At 42.7% G+C, this 18300-nt stretch overlaps 1 protein-coding gene across 1 annotated transcript in view; it reads right to left on the reverse strand.

Annotated features, from left to right (window-relative positions):
* The window catches only part of SETX (senataxin), a 163824-nt gene that overhangs the window by 18076 nt on the left and 127448 nt on the right, over nt 1-18300 (reverse strand). Inside the window, exons 19-25 of the mRNA XM_078774880.1 lie at nt 17789-17929; nt 17539-17646; nt 16848-17017; nt 13000-13086; nt 10646-10801; nt 6990-7100; nt 2177-2264 (exon numbers count right to left, since the gene is read on the reverse strand). Of these exons, the coding sequence (XP_078631006.1) occupies nt 2177-2264; nt 6990-7100; nt 10646-10801; nt 13000-13086; nt 16848-17017; nt 17539-17646; nt 17789-17929 (861 nt within the window). The remainder of the gene's footprint in view (nt 1-2176; nt 2265-6989; nt 7101-10645; nt 10802-12999; nt 13087-16847; nt 17018-17538; nt 17647-17788; nt 17930-18300) is intronic.

The raw sequence follows: 18300 nt of genomic DNA on the forward strand, positions 1-18300 counted from the left end.
TGGAACTGGCTGACTCATCTTTATTACCTTCACCACCAAGGGTGGATGGAAGTTATGTTTTCACCCCTGTCTGTCTGTTTGTCTGTCTGTGAACAAGATATCTCAAAAAGTTGTGGATGGATTGAGATGAAATTTGGTGGACGAGTTGGTAAGGTTACAAGGACTAATCGATTCGATTTTGGTTCAGGTCTGAACCCAGATCGGGCCTATTAATGGGATACAAAACATGAACTGTTCAGCCTGGCAGATGTATATGCTCTACCGGGTGCCATTCCAGTTAAAGATGTAACTAATGATGGCAGCAGCAGAATGAATCGGAGGTGTGCAAAAGCATTTTGTGTGTCCATGGGCAAGAAAATGGCTCCAAACTCTTTGTGCGGCACATCACGATGCAGCAAGACAATGACCCAAAACACACTGCCAATGCAACCAAGGAGTTTATCAGGGGAAAAAGGTGGAAGGTTTTAGACTGTCAAAGTCAATCTCCTGATTTTAATCAAATGAAGCATGCATTTCACTTACTGAAGAGGAGACGAAGGTTAGAACCCCCCAAAACAAACAACAACTGAAAATGGCTGCAGTAAATGCTTGGAAAACATCTCAATGGAAGATACCAAGAGTTTGGTGACGTTGATGGGTCACAGGCTCGATGCAGTTGTTGTATGTAAGAGATATGCAACCAAATACTAACTATTATACTAATTTAATTTACTTCAAGTGAATTTGTTCCAATACTTCTGCTTACCTAAAATGAGGGACATAAAATACTTACTTACCTAAATGTAATACTTACCTAAATGGGGAACATAAAAAGTGCTATTGTTCTACAATGGTAAAACATCTATACATTGAAATACCAATAAATAAAAGCTGACCTTCTGTACTCTTGCCTCATGTTAATCTTTTGATCTCAAATGCAAATTTCTTGACTATCTAGCAATAATAATGTTACATTTGTGGGGGTAGATGATGGAATCCCAGAGAAAAGATTGGATCGTATTGGTATAGCATGGACCGTGGACGTGTAGGAGACATCTTGATGTATTTAAGTTGGGAAACTGGAGCTTAAGATTGTCTATGTGTCTTCACAAGAGGGGGGGGAGGGGGGTGAAGCTGTGTTAACTAGATAGGGATTAAGGTTAGTTTTCCCCCAGTATGCGATTGCCCCGTGGCTTTTCCCTACGTTTTTATAACTACAACAAGGCCGGCCATAAAAACCTCTGTTTAAACAACAACCACCGGAACCGCTGACAGTACCCGAACATTTCCAATCGGCAAGTAAGCCACGCCTTAATGATGCTCACACCAAGCAAAGCCGGCAGGCCACGCTCCGAAGTTGCTCGACCATGGGGTGATTCGATGGGGCTCGGCGATTGGCCAGTGTGACGTCAGAGTGAGAAAGTTCTAGGGAAAAAGGACCGTTGAAAGAAGAATCGCTCCCTTGGGTTTTTGTGCTGGAGGAGGAGGTTGAGCATTTGTTGTGCGGGCTGGTGAAGAGAGCTTTGTTTAGAGCTGGTGGAGCTTTGGCAATTTCGACAGCGAGGAGGTCTTGGCGGCGGCTTGTATGGGTCTTGGCGCTTCAGACGGAGAGAGAGCAAAAGAGGGTCGTTTTCACAGCTCGTTCAACGGCTCTATGTGTGCCGCCGTCGTTGGCCGGCGCCATTTTGGGCGCTCCGGCACGGGAGGCATTGGAACCGGACCACGCCGTCACCTTTACAAAATAACTCGTTGGGACCAGCTACGTGGCTGCACGATATTAAAAAAAAGAACATTTATTTTACTTTATCATTCCCCTGTGTTGGTATTTGTGTCCGAATGGAGGATCCTCAAAGTAAGAATGACAATTAGTCAACATTTATTTCATCTTGCACTTATTTATAAAATTAAATCATTATTGTGGCATTTTTCATTTGTTGTGCTTATTCGTTGTGGGTTTGGGAATAAACCCGTGTGCTTCCGTTCAGGTAAGCACTTCGCTGCCTTCCGTCCCGCACGTGCGATAAAAATAACCGCCAGGATTTTGGGAGTTCACTTCGGGAGTAAAAACAATCGGTCATTCATCACTCAGTGGTCTTACTCGCTGGGCGACGCGATAATAAATAATAAATTTGACTTCACTGCTGGAGGGCACTGTAGATATAGATATATAGAGATTATTGGGGTGGAGGTTTCAAACCTGCAGGGTTTTCAAGTGGCCCACAATAATGAAACACAACCTGGCACGAGTGAGGGCGACATTTAGTTGATGTTTGTCTTCCAAGATCCTGTAAGCAGATGGAGAAGACATCATATTGTTGAGTCAGGGAGAAGGACAAAAAGCCAGAATTATACAACAGGTTAAAAGTAACCGAAAATCCTCTGCACATCACCTGAGCGTAGGCAATAAGATAAGACAAGCGGTCATGGCATTGATCGGGCCTCAATTAAATAATTTTGGTTTCAAAGCAAAACAAAAAGCTCCATCAGTGTCGGTCACCTCGATTATCGTTCACAAAAGTTGGCAACAACATGCTGCAATGGGGTGACGATTGTGGACCTAACCCGGACTCCTCGATAGCAGATAACATGACATGTAACATACGATATTGCATGGAATTGTGAACAGAGATTATGGAATGCACATAAAGTAAGGGATGATTTATAATATGTGGTTACATCAGCCCAAGCAAATAACCAAATGAAAATAGTGAGCAGGAATAAATAAAATACAAACTAAAGTTACTACGTGATGTCTGGCTACAAGCTGAACACATTATGACGGTTATGCAAACCAGGCCCGGGTGAACGAACATCCATGACATGAAGGAGTTCCCGTCAGTTATCTCGTCAGTATATGTGCCCTGGTAGGCCCCCACCCAATGACGAAGGGAAACATGGTATATGCAGTGTGGGGGCTATAATAGGTCTTCTTACGACTCTTCCATACCTCTCCTATTCCTCATTTAAATCATCTTTTATTCATGGCTCATATATGGTGGTTGCCCTTTCATGCACCACACAGTACAAATTGTGTGCTCTCCCTTCCCCAAATTACCATTTAACATTCACAAACCGTTATTTGTAATTCACCTTTCTTCTTTTATTAACACTCTCGCACAGCACCACACACAACCACAATCTCAACGATGAAGATGACAACAACCGTCTTCCTTTTCAAGGGGGCTGGAAAAGACCGCTGTGTGAGAAAACCCATTAAGAACTGAACATACTTGACTCGGTGCATGATTGACATCAAAGGAGGCCTTGGCTGGTGAGCGCTCCAATGAGGATGCGCTGTCATGCGTCAAAGGACACGCCACAACCTTTGCTCCCGGGAATTCCACCTCCCACAAACTCTGATCCCCCAAGTCTCTTTACCCTTTATCTAGGACAAATGCAATCCCAAACTAGTTTATGTCTTAAAGATGCTGCATAACAAGTCTCATCAAATTTCATCAATATTTGTGACTTTTAGAGAGTAGACGTCGAATTGTTTACAGACGACAGACAGACAGACAGACGACAGACGGACGACGGACACTGGGTGTCGACAAAAACTCAGCTGGACATAGTCCAGTTGAGTTAAAGATAGGGGCAATACTCCTGGGCACTCACCTGGTAGAATAATGCAGTATACAACACTGACTAAACGTATTTTAAACAGTATCACGGTATTTTAAACCAGTTTCAATGGTTGCTAGAAGACAGGACAGCATGTAGAATGCTTGTAGAATGCTTTCTCGTTGCTAACATAATCAAAAAACTTTAAACTAAAAAAAATTTGTATTTTTAATTTTGGCGAGCCAGACCGTGAACAACCTTGAGTTGCATAATATCAAATGTGCCAAGTTTGATCACAATCCCATCAGCGGTTTCGGAGAAGATGTTGCAATCAGCTTGTAGGATCAGCTAATCCATGTTCAAACACATGAAAGCCAACAGAATCTTGTTTCTCACAGTCTGAGAGTCCTTTCGGTGTTTTTTTGCAAACTCCAAGCAGACTTTCATGTGTCTTTCACTGAGGAGAGGCTTCCGTCTGGCCACTCTGCCAAAAAGCCCAGATCGGTGGAGTGTTGCAGTGATGGTTGTCCTTCTGGAAGTTTCTCCCATCTCCACACAGGATCTCTGGAGCTCAGCCAGAGTGACCAACGGGTTCTTGGTCACCTCTATTACCAAGGCCCTTCTCCCCCGATTGCTCAGTTTGGCCGGGCGGCCAGCTCTAGGAAGAGTCCTAGTTGTTCCAAACTTATTCCATTTAAGAATTATGGAGGCCACTGTGCTCTTGGGAACCTTAAATGCAGCAGAATTTTTTTTGTAGGCTTCCCCAGATCTGTGCCTTGCCACAATCCTGTCTCTGAGCTCTGCAGGCAGTTCCTTTGACCTCATGGCTTGGTTTTTTCTCTGATATGCATTGTCAGCTGTGAGACCTTATATAGACAGGTGTGTGCCTTTCCAAATCATGTTCAATCAATTGAATTTACCACAGAAAGACTCCAATCAAGGTGTAGAAACATCTCAAAGATGATCCAGAGAAATGGGAGGCACCTGAGCTAAATTTCAAGCGTCATAGCAAAGGGTATGAATACTTATGTCAATGTGAAATTTCAGTTTTTTCTTTTTAATAAATTTGCAAAGCTTTCTAAAATCCTGTTTTCTCTTTGCCATTATGGGGTATTGAGTGTAGATTGATGAGGGAAAACATGAATTTAAACGATTCCAGCATGAGGCTGCAACAAAACAAAATGTGAAAAAAGTGAAGGGGTCTGAATACTTTCTGAATGCATTGTACATCATTGCATTGACACCCTTCTGCTTCCCTTACCCCTGCTTATTCCTCATTTGTTTTTGGTTTCAGGATTGCCACACGCCTGTCGACATGTACCTCAGTGAGTCAAAGGCTGAACCAACGCCTTGCTCTACTTCTCATCTTCTTCTTTTCCTATCTGTGTTTCCTCGTTATGATTCTGCTGGCGCCATGTCCTGTGTTTAGTTACGTAAGGTAAGATTGCAGATGGAGAATAGCGCTGAGGGTTATAATCACTTTTTCTGGGCCTTTTTTTGATTGTTTTCTCTGCCTGGATATTTGTGCTTTACAAAATTGATTACTGTGCTTGTAAAATACGTGTTCGCTTGATTTAATAAATGCTTTTCCATCCTGACCGTTTCGTCCTATTTTCTCCATTGGTTCGATTTAGTGTGCAAGATTAGATAGATGGGAATTTCTCCCCCAAATATTTGCTCCATAATTTCCCGGTGCTTACTTACGTTTCCACTCGGCCGTACATAATAAATGGACGAGTGTGCACTGAGGGTACATGCCCCAATTGGAATTCCACCCCAGATTTGGCGGTATCAATCCCGGTGCTTACCTCTTTCATCCTATATTGGCGTCTCCAAAAGCACCCTTTTATTGGTTTGGTGAAATGTGGGTTCAAAAGAACACAGTGGCCATTCGTGGAAGTTAATCTTGTGGCATGATTCGGTTTTTCTGAAGGTGGCGTTATCATTAAGATGTGAAGTCAGATGTGTGACAATACAACTAAGATGTTCCCACATTTTAAAGCGTATGAGATGCATCCTCGTTGTTTGTGAGTATAAAAATAGTGGTTGTGGTTAAAATGGTTGCAGAATCTTCAACTTTGAGGAAAGGCAATCCATATACAAAACAATTTGTCCACATGATTTAAGCTCTGACAAAGTTGTTAATTGGCATACTGTATTTACGACACCAAATGTTCTCACTGAAATCTGGTTCATGTTTGATCTGATGCAAAATTGTACAACTTATATGGGGTTGTGTTACAGGATTTTGATTTTAAACTAGAGGTTCCAGGGAACCTGAACTCAACTGGTCTATATCAATATGGTTAGAGTATGCATAATAGAACCACAACGATATAGTTTATATGTGCGTTTATATGTTTATATGTGTGTGTATATGTGTGTTTTCAAATATCTTTAAGCGGAAAAAGGCACAAGTTTCATCAAATTTGATCAGTATTTGTGACTTTTAGAGCTTGGACATCGTCCAAACTGATGTTTATGGGTCAAGTCATGTCATGGGTCAAGTCATGTCATAGGTCACGACGAGGTCATTTTTCGGACATCGTCAAAACCCGTAATATATGTGTTGAGGTTTGTTACATACTATCTACACAGCAGGTTTCAGCCTTCTAGCTACATTAGGAAGTACCAGATTGACAAAAATTGATTTTTCAATATGGCCGCCCTGCCGCGCCCATTTTTGGGCGTGCAACACCCAAATGCAATCCCAAACTAGTTTATGTCTTAAAGATGCTGCATAACAAGTCTCATCAAATTTGATCAATATTTGTGACTTTTAGAGCGTAGACGTCGAATTGTTTACAGACGACAGACAGACAGACAGACGACAGACACTGGGTGTCGACAAAAACTCAGCTGGACATAGTCCAGTTGAGTTAAAGATAGGGGCAATACTCCTGGGCACTCATCTGGTAGAATAATGCAGTATACAACACTGACTAAACGTATTTTAAACAGTATCACGATATTTTAAACCAGTTTAAATGGTTGCTAGAAGACAGGACAGCATGTAGAATCATACTAACATAATCATAAGACTTTACACTAAAAAAAAATTTCTTATTTTTATTTTGGTGAGCCAGACCGTGAACAACCTTGAGTTGCATAATATCAAATGTGCCAAGTTTGATCACAATCCCATCAGCGGTTTCGGAGAAGAAGTTGCAAGTGTTTACGGACGGACTGATGGACGACGCGCCATCGCATAAGCTCCTCGGAACGATGTTCCAGGTGAGCCAATTATGATAACTGCTTTCCATTGTAGTCATTTTATAATTTGTATTTGTTGGCAACCAACTCTTTCTCTTGCTGCCTGCACTTGTAGAATCAGCTAATCCATGTTCAAATATTTAAGTAATATTTGTCCACAAATGCTCACACTGTACACTCAGGGTCACTTGCAATCATGTAGTGACTTTTCCAATACAATAAAAATGAACACTGACCCATTAACACCAATGGCCTCATTTCCATAAACTCGGACGCATGAAAGCAGAACAACGTCTTTTTCACATCCTTGGAATCCGTCCACAGTATTCACGGAGACTTTGGTAAAGCTTGGGATCGTGAGAAAAAGGAAGAAATTCGTAATAAACATTCGATGAGGGTGCCAAAATAAATCAAAATGTAAACAATTAACCAGGAATTAATAATTATCAAACCATCCTAATATTTCTTCAATGGATAGATCCTCTGTTAAGGAATTGCAAATGTCAACTACAAAATGTGAAGCCCGTAAGCGTCCACTTTGTACTCGAACTAAGCTTTGGCCTTGCATCGATAGTTCAAAGCATGTTTTTGGCCCGTTATACGAACAAGGATAAGCACAGTAAAGAGTGAAAAATAGACTAGAACGGCACTTTGATATCGACTGATATGCCCCCGCCCACATTAATGCATCATTATGCAAACTTGTACCAAGTTCTAAAGTGTCACATTTTTACCTCACATGACCTCTTGACCCCATAATCTAATCAGGCCATCTTTGCATCATTCTACGTACTTGTACAAAGTTTGATTTAGATCCCTTCAGCCGTTCTTCAGTTATCGTGGTAACAAAAACCTATCATGGACGGAAGGACAGCTGGACGGGCAACTCAAAAACAAGATGCCTCTGGTGACTTCGTCGGCCAGGCACAAGCGTTGTATAATTCATTTATTTGCGCTCTCCATGTTCTCATAATAAAGGTTTGTTGAGGATTTGATGACAAAAGCTCAAATGGTTAGAATATCATGGCCCGGACAGACACACCGAATCCCAATCCATAATAATAAAAGAGAATGTGTGTCATTCAGTCAAAGTGTGTGTGTGTGTGTGTGTGTGTTTGTCTTCTCCATAACCCTAAAACCATGAAACCTAACGGCCCAAAACTAAGCATACATACAAAGGGAACTCCAGTGGAGCGCATCAATGAAAACTGGGTGTTTGGGTAAATTTAAACATGCCTTTTGAAGATAATTAACGGCTTACCTTCATGAAAGGTTTTATCCTTGGTCAGCCCAACTTCACCTCGCAAGGGTGTAAGCCGTCATTTTGTTTCGGTCTATTCAAACGTGCCTCGTCTTGGAAACACGATCTCCTCTCATGGGCTAATTAAAATATATAATTGAAATCCAGGTTCAGGTTTGAGGATCGGATCTAGTGGACTAAATAAATGACTAAATCTGGAGTGATATCTGAAAATTTTAAGAAATTACCGGTTCTAATAACCAAGCGTATTTGCCAAGCGTTGGTCCCCACTATCAGGCAGCGTGAGCTGGTTTTAGACAGTTTTCCTACAGTGTTTCCTGAGAAGATTGAGATAAGTGTTGTTTTTGTATCATCTATGCTCTTAAAGTAATCGCGTGGCTGAAATGGTGCTTAAGATGTGCTCGGTCATACTAAACACCGCATGGAGAGATCCGGAGAAACTTTTTCTTTAGTTTTCTTTTTTTTATAGCAAATTAACACCTTTTTTTTATCAGTTGGAACTGCTGCTAAGCTTAATTTCGCAGTTTTAATTTTAAAATTCGGCTCAGGTTGAGAGATTTTAGTTGTAACCAAATAAAGGCACTAACACCGCCCGGAGAGTTGTATCGGAGTGGAGGAGGGAGGGTATGCTGTCGAGATGTCCATTAACCAGCGATGTGTTAAGTTGTCAAACAGGCCTTTCCTTATCAACGGTTTTGAATGGAGTGTTTGTGTTGGAGTGCTTTAGCCATTTGGTGAGTGCTCCACAAGAAACTTGGTAACTGAACACACCCCAGATTAATTATACTAGGGCATGCCCGTACTATATATATGCCCGTACTATATATCTATCTAAAATTATATCCCCCCCCCTCTATTTACATGAAATGGTTTGGTCCATTCGCAACGCCAAAGCGAACGGCGAACGGCTTGCGAGTACAGTGACAATCCCCCCCCTCTATTTACATGAATGGTTTGGTCCATTCGCAACGACCACAGAACCCCCCCCTCTATTTACATGCAATGGTTTGGTCCAAAGCGAACGGCTTCCGGAGTTTGGTAAAGAAATCGCCATCGCGTGCACAAACGCGCAGGAAAGCGAATGAAACGCAAATTCGTTTTTATTAGTTGTAAAACATAGTTTAACGCCAACATAGTTTGCAAACGTGAAATAAATGAATACGCTCTCAAATGTGCCATCCGAGGCAGAGTGTGCCCGCCACGTTCGGCACACGCGATCGTTCGCTGCTCTCTGATTGGTTGAATCGTTTTTTGGACATAGCTCGGTAAGTAATTGTCCGATTAATATGAAACCTTGAAAAGGCACATCCTCGGGTCCCCAGCAATATACCTGGCAAGTTAAAAGTATATCGGACCCGTGGTTGTCGAGAAACAGCGGTCACAGACAAACGTACAGACAGAGATTACTGGAATTATAGATAGATGGTGATGAGGATAAACATCTCGACCATGACATTGAGGGTGAGAGGTGGGGTGGGTGTTAGGAGGCAGGGGATTAGGTGGAATGAGGGAGGGGGCAGTGTGAGAGTCTGGAGGGAGCGATGGGTAAAGGGTGGGAAGGGAGTCTGGAGCGAAGGGAGTTAGGTAAGGTGTGGGATGGGACAAGGTGGGAGTAGAGAGGAAGGGGATGAATGAAGAAGGGATAGGAGTGCGAGTCCAAAGGAAGGATGGTGGGGTGGGAGTAAGGGTGGGGTGGAAGGACGGAGGAGAAGGGGTGGGAGAAGAGAGGGGAATGGGTGTGAGGGATGGGGGGTAAGAGGTGGGATGATGTAGGGGAGGGAGTGGGTTGAGAAAGGAGAAAGGGTAAATAAATAATTAATCGATTAATCAATAAATCAAAAATAGCCTTTACAGCCAAATCACTTGGTCATTGGCATGTCCAAATATCAGCTTCCTAACTCAAAAGGTGCCTGAGATAATGCCCAGAAGAGAAAGGAAATAAATAAGTACTGAATTGATCGATAATAATTAAGTAACTAACCAATTAATCGATTAATCAAAAAACAAAAAATAACGTTTTTGCCAAAGCACTTGCTCACTATTGTGCCGAAATTTCAGCTTCCTAGCTCAAAGGAAAGGAGCGGTGTACAACAAACAACCGGAGTGAAAACTGGGTACTCCCTTTCAGCGCCCGTCATGCAGCGTCTGGAGATGGAATAGGAAAGGAGTGGTGTACAAAAAGTAGAAAGAAATGTAAAAGGAACAAAGATGCTGGGAAGAACCCAGAAAGAGTGTCGCACTTGACACACTGCAGCGGCGCTATGCGCTATTTATAGTCACTATGACTTCTCCCTTTCATATTTTGAACAATTTTTTTTATAATTTTCTCCATATTCTCATAACAAAGGTTTGTTGAAAATTAGATGACAAAAGCTGAAATGGTAAACAACACACACACACACACACACACACACACACACACACACACACACACACACACACACACACACACACACACACACACACACACACACACACACACACACACACACACAATTGCAAAATCACATCTCCCACTGCATGGAGGGACGGGCTAATAAAAACTAGCATTAAGCATCGGGCAAAAGAAATGTGAAAACAAATTAGTTTCAATGTGGGAAATAAACCAACGAAAACAAAAAGTTCACAAACTCTTCTTGTGAGAACTTCTTCTGGAGGAGGTGCAATATATAGCTGCGCTGCCCATTGTATGGTGTAATCACAGCCATGGAACGCACCCCACACTGCACCGCACACTCAGCTGCATAAACAGCAAGTTGTGCCTCTGCTTCATTCAGAAAGGAGTTACTGGAATGAAAAGGTAAAAGGACAGAACTCAAATGAGAATTTTGTGCATATTATTTGAATTACTTTGTGGAACGATCTTTCGGATAAATTAGGAATGTAAATTTTTTTTTTCAACACGTTTGTTATCATGTAGAGGTGCAGTATTTAAAACAAGCTACAGAATCATTATCAGCACTGGCTCATAGTACATTATATTTTGTCGTACTTCAAAACTCTTAGTGAGGGCATGGTAATTGTGAATACGACACTTCCGAAAACGTCATCGGCTGTTTGGCGGACATACAATTTATTTTTCCAGGTTACAATTGTGGGTGGCATCAGGCCAGCTGTCCAACCAATCGGTGTAGACTCATAAACACTTGCTGCAATATATATATACAGATTATTATTATTATTATTATTATTTGTAATCATACTATAATTCACCAAATGTCTGTCTGTCTGTCTATCTATCTACCCATCCATCCGTCCGTTCCCAGGTACCGCAAAAACGGCTGAACCGATCGCAACAAAATTTTGGGTGGGTAATCCTGGGACCCCCTGGAGTAAAATAGGCTGTATTGTTTTTCCTATTTTTTCCCCCAATTTTCCAATTTTCCAGTTTTTCCAAACACGATGGAATAATATTTACCGATATGATCAGTGATGTGGCTTTTATTGAAATTCTACAAATAATGTTTAGATTTTGATGATTTGCGTGTGATATGATTTATAGTCCGGCAGCTAAGCTAGATATAGCATAACAATTGTGCATTTTGTGAGGAAAGCATCAAACTTGGCACACTAGTAGACTATCATATTATGAAAAGATCTGGATATTGGGCCATCTCAGATTCAGAGATTTGATTTTTGCAAGATTTGCAGATTTTGCAGATTTGCAAGCTGAGATTGCAACGCCAGGGACGGCCGACTCCTTCCTGCGAGCTGCCCACGTCACCCGCACAAGAAGAGCTCATCAAATCACTGCAGCGGCACTGCACATCCTGCAACACCGTGCATATGAACGCCACTGTATGACATATGCTGATGATGCAGAAGACCTGCCTGAGTTCGAAGACTGGTGTCACCAGAGAGGAGAAGACATTCCCAACTTTCAGTACTGGGCAACTGTGCTGGAACTAGAGATGTTGGTACTGGTCTACGTGCGTTCTCTGCGGCAGGCTTCATTCACGATGTACCTTGATGCCCTGACGGAACTGGTCCCATGGTTCCATGCCTTAGACCACACACACTATGCCAGGTGGGTCCCTGTTCACCTGAGGGACATGGTTGCACTCCTAATGAAGCACCCATATGTAGCCAGAGAATTCAAGGCTGGCAACTTCACTGTACAGAAGATGAAGAAGGTGTTCTCTTCGATCCCAATCGAATCGAAATCTTGCAAAAATCAAATCTCTGAAACTGAGATGGCCCAATATCCAGATCTTTTCATAATATGATAGTCTACTAGTGTGCCAAATTTGGTGCTTTCCTCACAAAATGCACAATTGTTATGCTAAGTTGCCCCACTATTAACGGATGTTTATATAAATCGTTTAAAATAAAAAAAGCCTTCAATTTCTGATATTTTGCCTTTTCATTTGGGCCTCCCAATTGAAGCCCCGCCCCTAGGGCGGGTACCGTTGCTAGTAATAATAATAACAATATACCAAGCACACAACCGGCTTATATTTAGATCATTATTATTATTATTATTATTATTATTAGTAGTAGTAGTAGTCATAGTAGTAGTAGTCAAACCTCACAACCCTGCAATAATGCATTTTCTAACAACAGGAATTTCCTGGTAAGTCCTTAAATTAGGATGACGACTTATGGCAATTAGGCATTCTTCAAATCTGCTCAAACTGTGGATTCACACAGGCAGATCAATTACTGTTTTTTAAATCTGTTAATATCCCATGTTTTTACAGTTGCTTTTTCACTCACTTTTCTGACCTCTTCCTTATTTGTCAAGCACTTTTTTGTCTGAATAAAAAGGGAAAAACAAGAGCTTAATTGTTCATGACCTTTTGATATCCGTCTACGACCTTTTCAACCCCCTCACTATTTGCTGCAAATGTTGGCTTCTCAGCGTTATGGCTGTGTTTCTCCAAAAACATGTCGTTTTGTTTTAAGTCGACTAAAAAAAAACATAAAACTCCACAATCCAAAACAAGTTTTGCAATCAGAAGCTCAACACAAAATGGAATACTCACGAACTGTCTCGCTTTTCTTGACCATCCTCAACATCAAACACTCTGTAAGGCATGAAAGCAAACTGGCTCTTCATTTTACCCATCTGCCTGCAGACACACATGGAAATCATATCAGGTGGACATGCAACGCACCAATGAGGAAGATGAGTGGGAGACTAGAATATAGCTCAAGTATATATATGAGAGACAAGGTTTGCAAAAATAGGAAAATATCATGGATTAGTACGAGTAATATGGATTATATTGGAGGGAAGAAAAGGACTGCATAAAAAAACCACAATATTCAACAAACAGGGGAAAAGGACAAAGGAGTGAAAATGAGCTGTTTTATTCTAGTGTTTGTCTTAAATCGTGAGATTTTTTTTTTTTTTTTTTTTTTTTTTTTTTGTATACAAGATCGAGGCTCGTGAAAGAGCGAACATTAATCACACAGAAAGACAAACCGACACATAAAACATATAACATCGGGAGCGGTAGACAAGATGGGGAGAGAGGGGGAAGGACACAAACACAACATTTGAGAGCAGGGACCGAGAGACATGGAGACATCGAGAGATCTGAGAGAGGGCGAGGGCTTTGGGGGGGGGGCATGGGAAGGGGGCGGTGGGAGAGGTATAAAACATATGGACACTGCCAGGACTTCCAGGAAAGAAGTTGGAATTTCAAACAAGGTGGATCTGGGGTGAATTAGCGGGGGTAGAAAAGATCAAGGTTTTGGATGGGGGAAGATAAGAGATGGTGGTGAACAGCTGTTTTAAAGACCTGGAGGGAGGAGTGGGATTGAAGGGAGTGAGGGAGTTTGTTCCAGAGGCGGGAGAAAAGAGGAATGAAAGAGTGAAGGTGAGCAGAGAGCCGAGATTTCGGCAGTTTAACCATCAGAGAGTTGCTGGCAGATCTTGTGCGACCTGCAGGAATATTTGGGGGACAGAGCACAGAGAGAGCTGGGGGTGCAAGGCCGGAGAGGAGTCGGTAGAAGACAGAAAGACCACCTACCTGCCTGCGGTGAGTGAGTGAAAGGCCCTCAGAGATAGCTTCATCGCGGGAGATTCCAATAATTCTGAAAGCTTTGGTTTCAACAGCGTGAAGCCGAGCTAGGTGTGAGGCAGGAGCACCGGCCCATAGGGGAGAACAGTATTCCATTGAGCTGCGGATGAAAGCCTTGTATGTGGTGAGGAGCTCAGGTGTGCCGAGGAAGGACTTCGCACGACGGAGGATGCCCAGTCGGCGACTGGCTTTGGAGGCCAGCTTGGAAATGTGGTTTTCCCAAGAAAGATCATGGCAGATAGTGAGACCCAAAATCTTGAGCGACAGAACTTCTTGGAGAGGATTGTTGAGAAAGTAGATGGGAGGGTTGTCCAGTCGATCTTTTCGGAGAGACATAGTAAGAGTGTGAGATTTGTCAGGATTGAAAGACATGTTCCACTTGTTTGACCAGTCTGTGATTTTGTCCAGGTCTTCAGAGAGTGAGGAGGCAGCAGACTGCCGATCTGAGGGATGAGGAATGGAGCGGCTGAGAGTGGAGTCATCAGCAAAGAGATAGAGAGGATTTTCGAGAGAGTCAGAGAGATCATTGATGAAGACCAGAAAAAGCACGGGGCCCAGAACACTGCCTTGGGGAACTCCAGCCTGAACAGGAAGAGGAGATGAGAGAAACCCATTCAGGGCCACACGTTGACGACGACTAGAGAGGAAGTCCGCCAGCCATGCGTGGAGATTTCCATGGATACCAAAGGAGGAGAGTTTGGTGAGCAGAGCGGGGTGCCAGACCGTGTCGAAGGCACGTGATATGTCGAGGGAGACAGCTCTAATTTCCTGTTTGGCATTGAGGACCTCCATCCATTGTTGAGACAGCAGAAGCAGAATGTCGAGAGTAGAGTGACCTGGTCTGAAACCAAATTGATGATCAGAGATCAAGCCATTGGAGAAGAGGAAAGATTTCATATCTGAAGCAATGATGGATTCCATGACTTTGCTGATAATTGGGAGAAGGCTGATTGGTCTGTAGTTGCTGGGATCTGTTTTTGCACCTTTTTTGTGCAAAGCGGTGATGTTGGCTGATTTCCAAGCAGATGGCAGATGACCTTGAGCAAAAGAGAGGGTGAAGAGAACAGAAAGAGGGAGTGAAAGAGCGGAAGCACATGATGCACCCAGTATGGTCTTCACCCCACACACGTTTGAGGAACATGTCATGCCCTGATCAAAACAGATTTCTGAGGACCTCAGAAAAAGAGTTACAAAACCATTTCTAAAGATGTCGGGCTCCACCAATCCATTGTCAGGCAGATAGTGTATAAATGGAGAAAATTCAACACCATTGTTACTCTTTCCAGGAGTGGTCGTCCGCTTGGAAGAATGTTCTGTAAACTTGGAAGAATGACAGACGAGTCAAAAGTAGAACTTTTTGACTTAAATGAGAAACGTTATGTTTGGCGAAAACCAAACTGTATTCCATCATAAGAACCTCAATACCAACTGTGAAGCATGGTGCTGGGAGCATCATGGTTTGGGGCTGCTTTGCTGTCTTGGGACCCAGACGCCTTGCCATCATTGACATCATTGCACGAGTTATAGACTGTCAGTTACGGATGCCGGAGTTTGTCCAACAAGGCCATTAACATTGCTTAATCCACATTTGTATTTGACTGCTACCTCATCTCTTCTCCCTTCTCCTGATGCACCCAGCTTCCATCCACGCTGAGTTGAACACGGGCGGTTCTGCTATGACACTGTGACTGCCACGAATATTTGTGTGGCACGAGGGCAAACACTGCGCGAAGCTGCACAGGCCGAAGCATTATTAGTGCACCTATAACTAGAACGACACTCGGTCGAGCACATACCTCCACCAGACTGAAAAGTTTACATTTTGAATTCCACTGATAGGCCAGATCTGGACTTGGACCGGAACCAAAATCTAATGGGCTTGTTCTTGTCACCTAACCAACTCATCCACCTACTTTTGTCACAATCCGTCCACAGATTTTTGAAACATCAAGCTATATATCGTTTTTGACCCTATCACTCAACGCTGAAAAATCACTTTGAATTTTCAAAAAATCTCGTATCCGGATCCAAATTTGGATCTTCACCAACATCGAATCAATTCATCCTTGTCACACACCCAAACTCACCACCAAATCCTTGTCACACACCCAAACTCACCACCAAATGTTGTCCAAAACTGCCAACAACTTCTTGAAATGACAAAACGTAAACTGTTCAGCCTGGCGGAGGTATGTGCTCTACCGAGTGCCAGTCTAGTTTTACTGTTTTCCTGACTGGCAGTCAAATAAAATTGAAAATAATTCCAAACAGGAAACTTACTGTTTCTAAGGATGTCATAAAGGAACAACAGGCACGAATAACTAATGCAACGTGTTAAATAAGGTGGTGTAAAAGAAGCTGCATCAATGGCGGTGAAGTTCCAAATTTTCTTTTTTATACGAACTTTTACATTTTTATTTTATTTCAATTGAATTATATACTTGAACACTGCAGAACAGAAATCACCTTGTTGGAACTTTCAAAAGCCTTCTGTTTAGCAGGACATGGACAAAATATTACTGCAGTTTACGTCATCTCAACCAATCAAATTTGACGCTTGCAGACCCCGCCCATGTCCATTTTTCTCCAGACTCCAGACTGTGTAAGACTAAGGAGTTCGATGAACTCTGTAGTCGTTAAAGAATTCTATATTTTTTCCTTTCTCGGAACTAACAGTCAAATAAATAAAGTTTCCCAAAGTGAAATTAGATGTTGGCATATCACAATGTCTCATGAGCACAAAAATAAATGGCCCTTATTGGAGAAAAAAAAGGGAGCGGGCAGGATATAAAAAGGTGGTTTACCTGTCTGTGAGTATAAGGTTTTCGTAGAAGTATGCTGATGGAAAGGAGCAAATGTCAGGGTGCATACGATACTGTATGTTGAGGAATAGAGGAGACATCTTTAGCTTGTCTTTCATGTACAGTAGTAGCCTCTCGAATAGGGAGCGCCCATAGCCCATATCTTTAGCTCGCTGGGAGTCAGAATCCAAATGGAAAGACAAGGAAAAGGGAAGGTTGTGTGTAAGGCATCACATGAACAATCATATTTAGCAGAAGACATTCCATTGCTGGAGTGTAATTTGGTGTAGAGTGGCATCTCCGCGTTGAAGCAAGCGACACTATCATGAAAGGTCGAGGTGTGGTTGGCATTAAAGTCCTCAACTTAAGGTGGGTGGAATTTCCATCTAACACACTTGGGATGCTTCCCCTTTTTACAATGGAGGGGAAACTGAGGTGCACCAAGGCTACTGAATATACCAAAAACGTGGCACAATAGATACTCCTTGGTAGGACAAACATCTATCAAAGAGAGCATGGCCTATTCATGTCAACCGTGGCAGTGCTGCTGTTATTGTCTCGACCTGGCATCTTGTGTCCCTATCAATTCATGTCCAGCATTTGAAGCCAGACCTTGTGTGTTCTAGATTGGCATCAGTATTCCTCGAGTTGCACTGCACATACGCAAACACGTTCACATAAACACACGCCATGCCTGAGAAAGAACAGTGGGCTGTAGTTGATTTGGATCTCCCACAAGCACCATTTTGGGGCAGTTGTAAAGGAGAGGGACAAGCGAGTCTATCTCTGTGCTCTGGCTGGCCTGCAATACAAGAAAAGTAAACAATAAACAAGAATGGAAAAAGCACAAAGCGACGCGTGATCATGAGATGCAGAGAAACATGGGCGACGGGTGATCATGAGATGCAGAGAAACATGGAGGTGAATAAAGGTGTAAACCTTGCCTCATCCACAATGATACAGCTGAAATCAGAGGATCGGACAGCATCCTTCAGTTGGACACAGCAACTGGAGTTAAGAGTACAAAAGACGATATGGGCTTGGGAAATCACATTGCGCTGGACTTCTTGGTCTTTACGATGGTGCTGAAGATGGGGATAAGTTGTTCGGAGTTAGGTAAAGGGAGAAAAATGAATCTCCATGTTTTTTTCTTTTTATATACATGGGCTAAGGCTAATAATGGAGCGCGCGTGACACACACACACACACACACACACACACACACACACACACACACACACACACACACACACACACACAGAGTTTGGCGGAAGTGCGGTCACTGCCGTCACTTCCCGGGATACTCTGGGTACCAGCGACGTCATAACATTGGCGCCGCTTTTCTTTCCGTACTCATTGGGGCATTTCCTTAAGAGGAATTTCCACCTCCCCATGGATGCCAACCAATGGGGATTGTCTGTGCTCTATCCTTTTCAAGCAAAGAAGCAGCACGTAC

This window comes from Myxine glutinosa, chromosome 3 (assembly GCF_964187855.1).
Source record: "Myxine glutinosa chromosome 3, kmMyxGlut1.1, whole genome shotgun sequence".
In the NCBI taxonomy this organism is placed as follows: Eukaryota; Metazoa; Chordata; class Myxini; order Myxiniformes; family Myxinidae; genus Myxine; species Myxine glutinosa.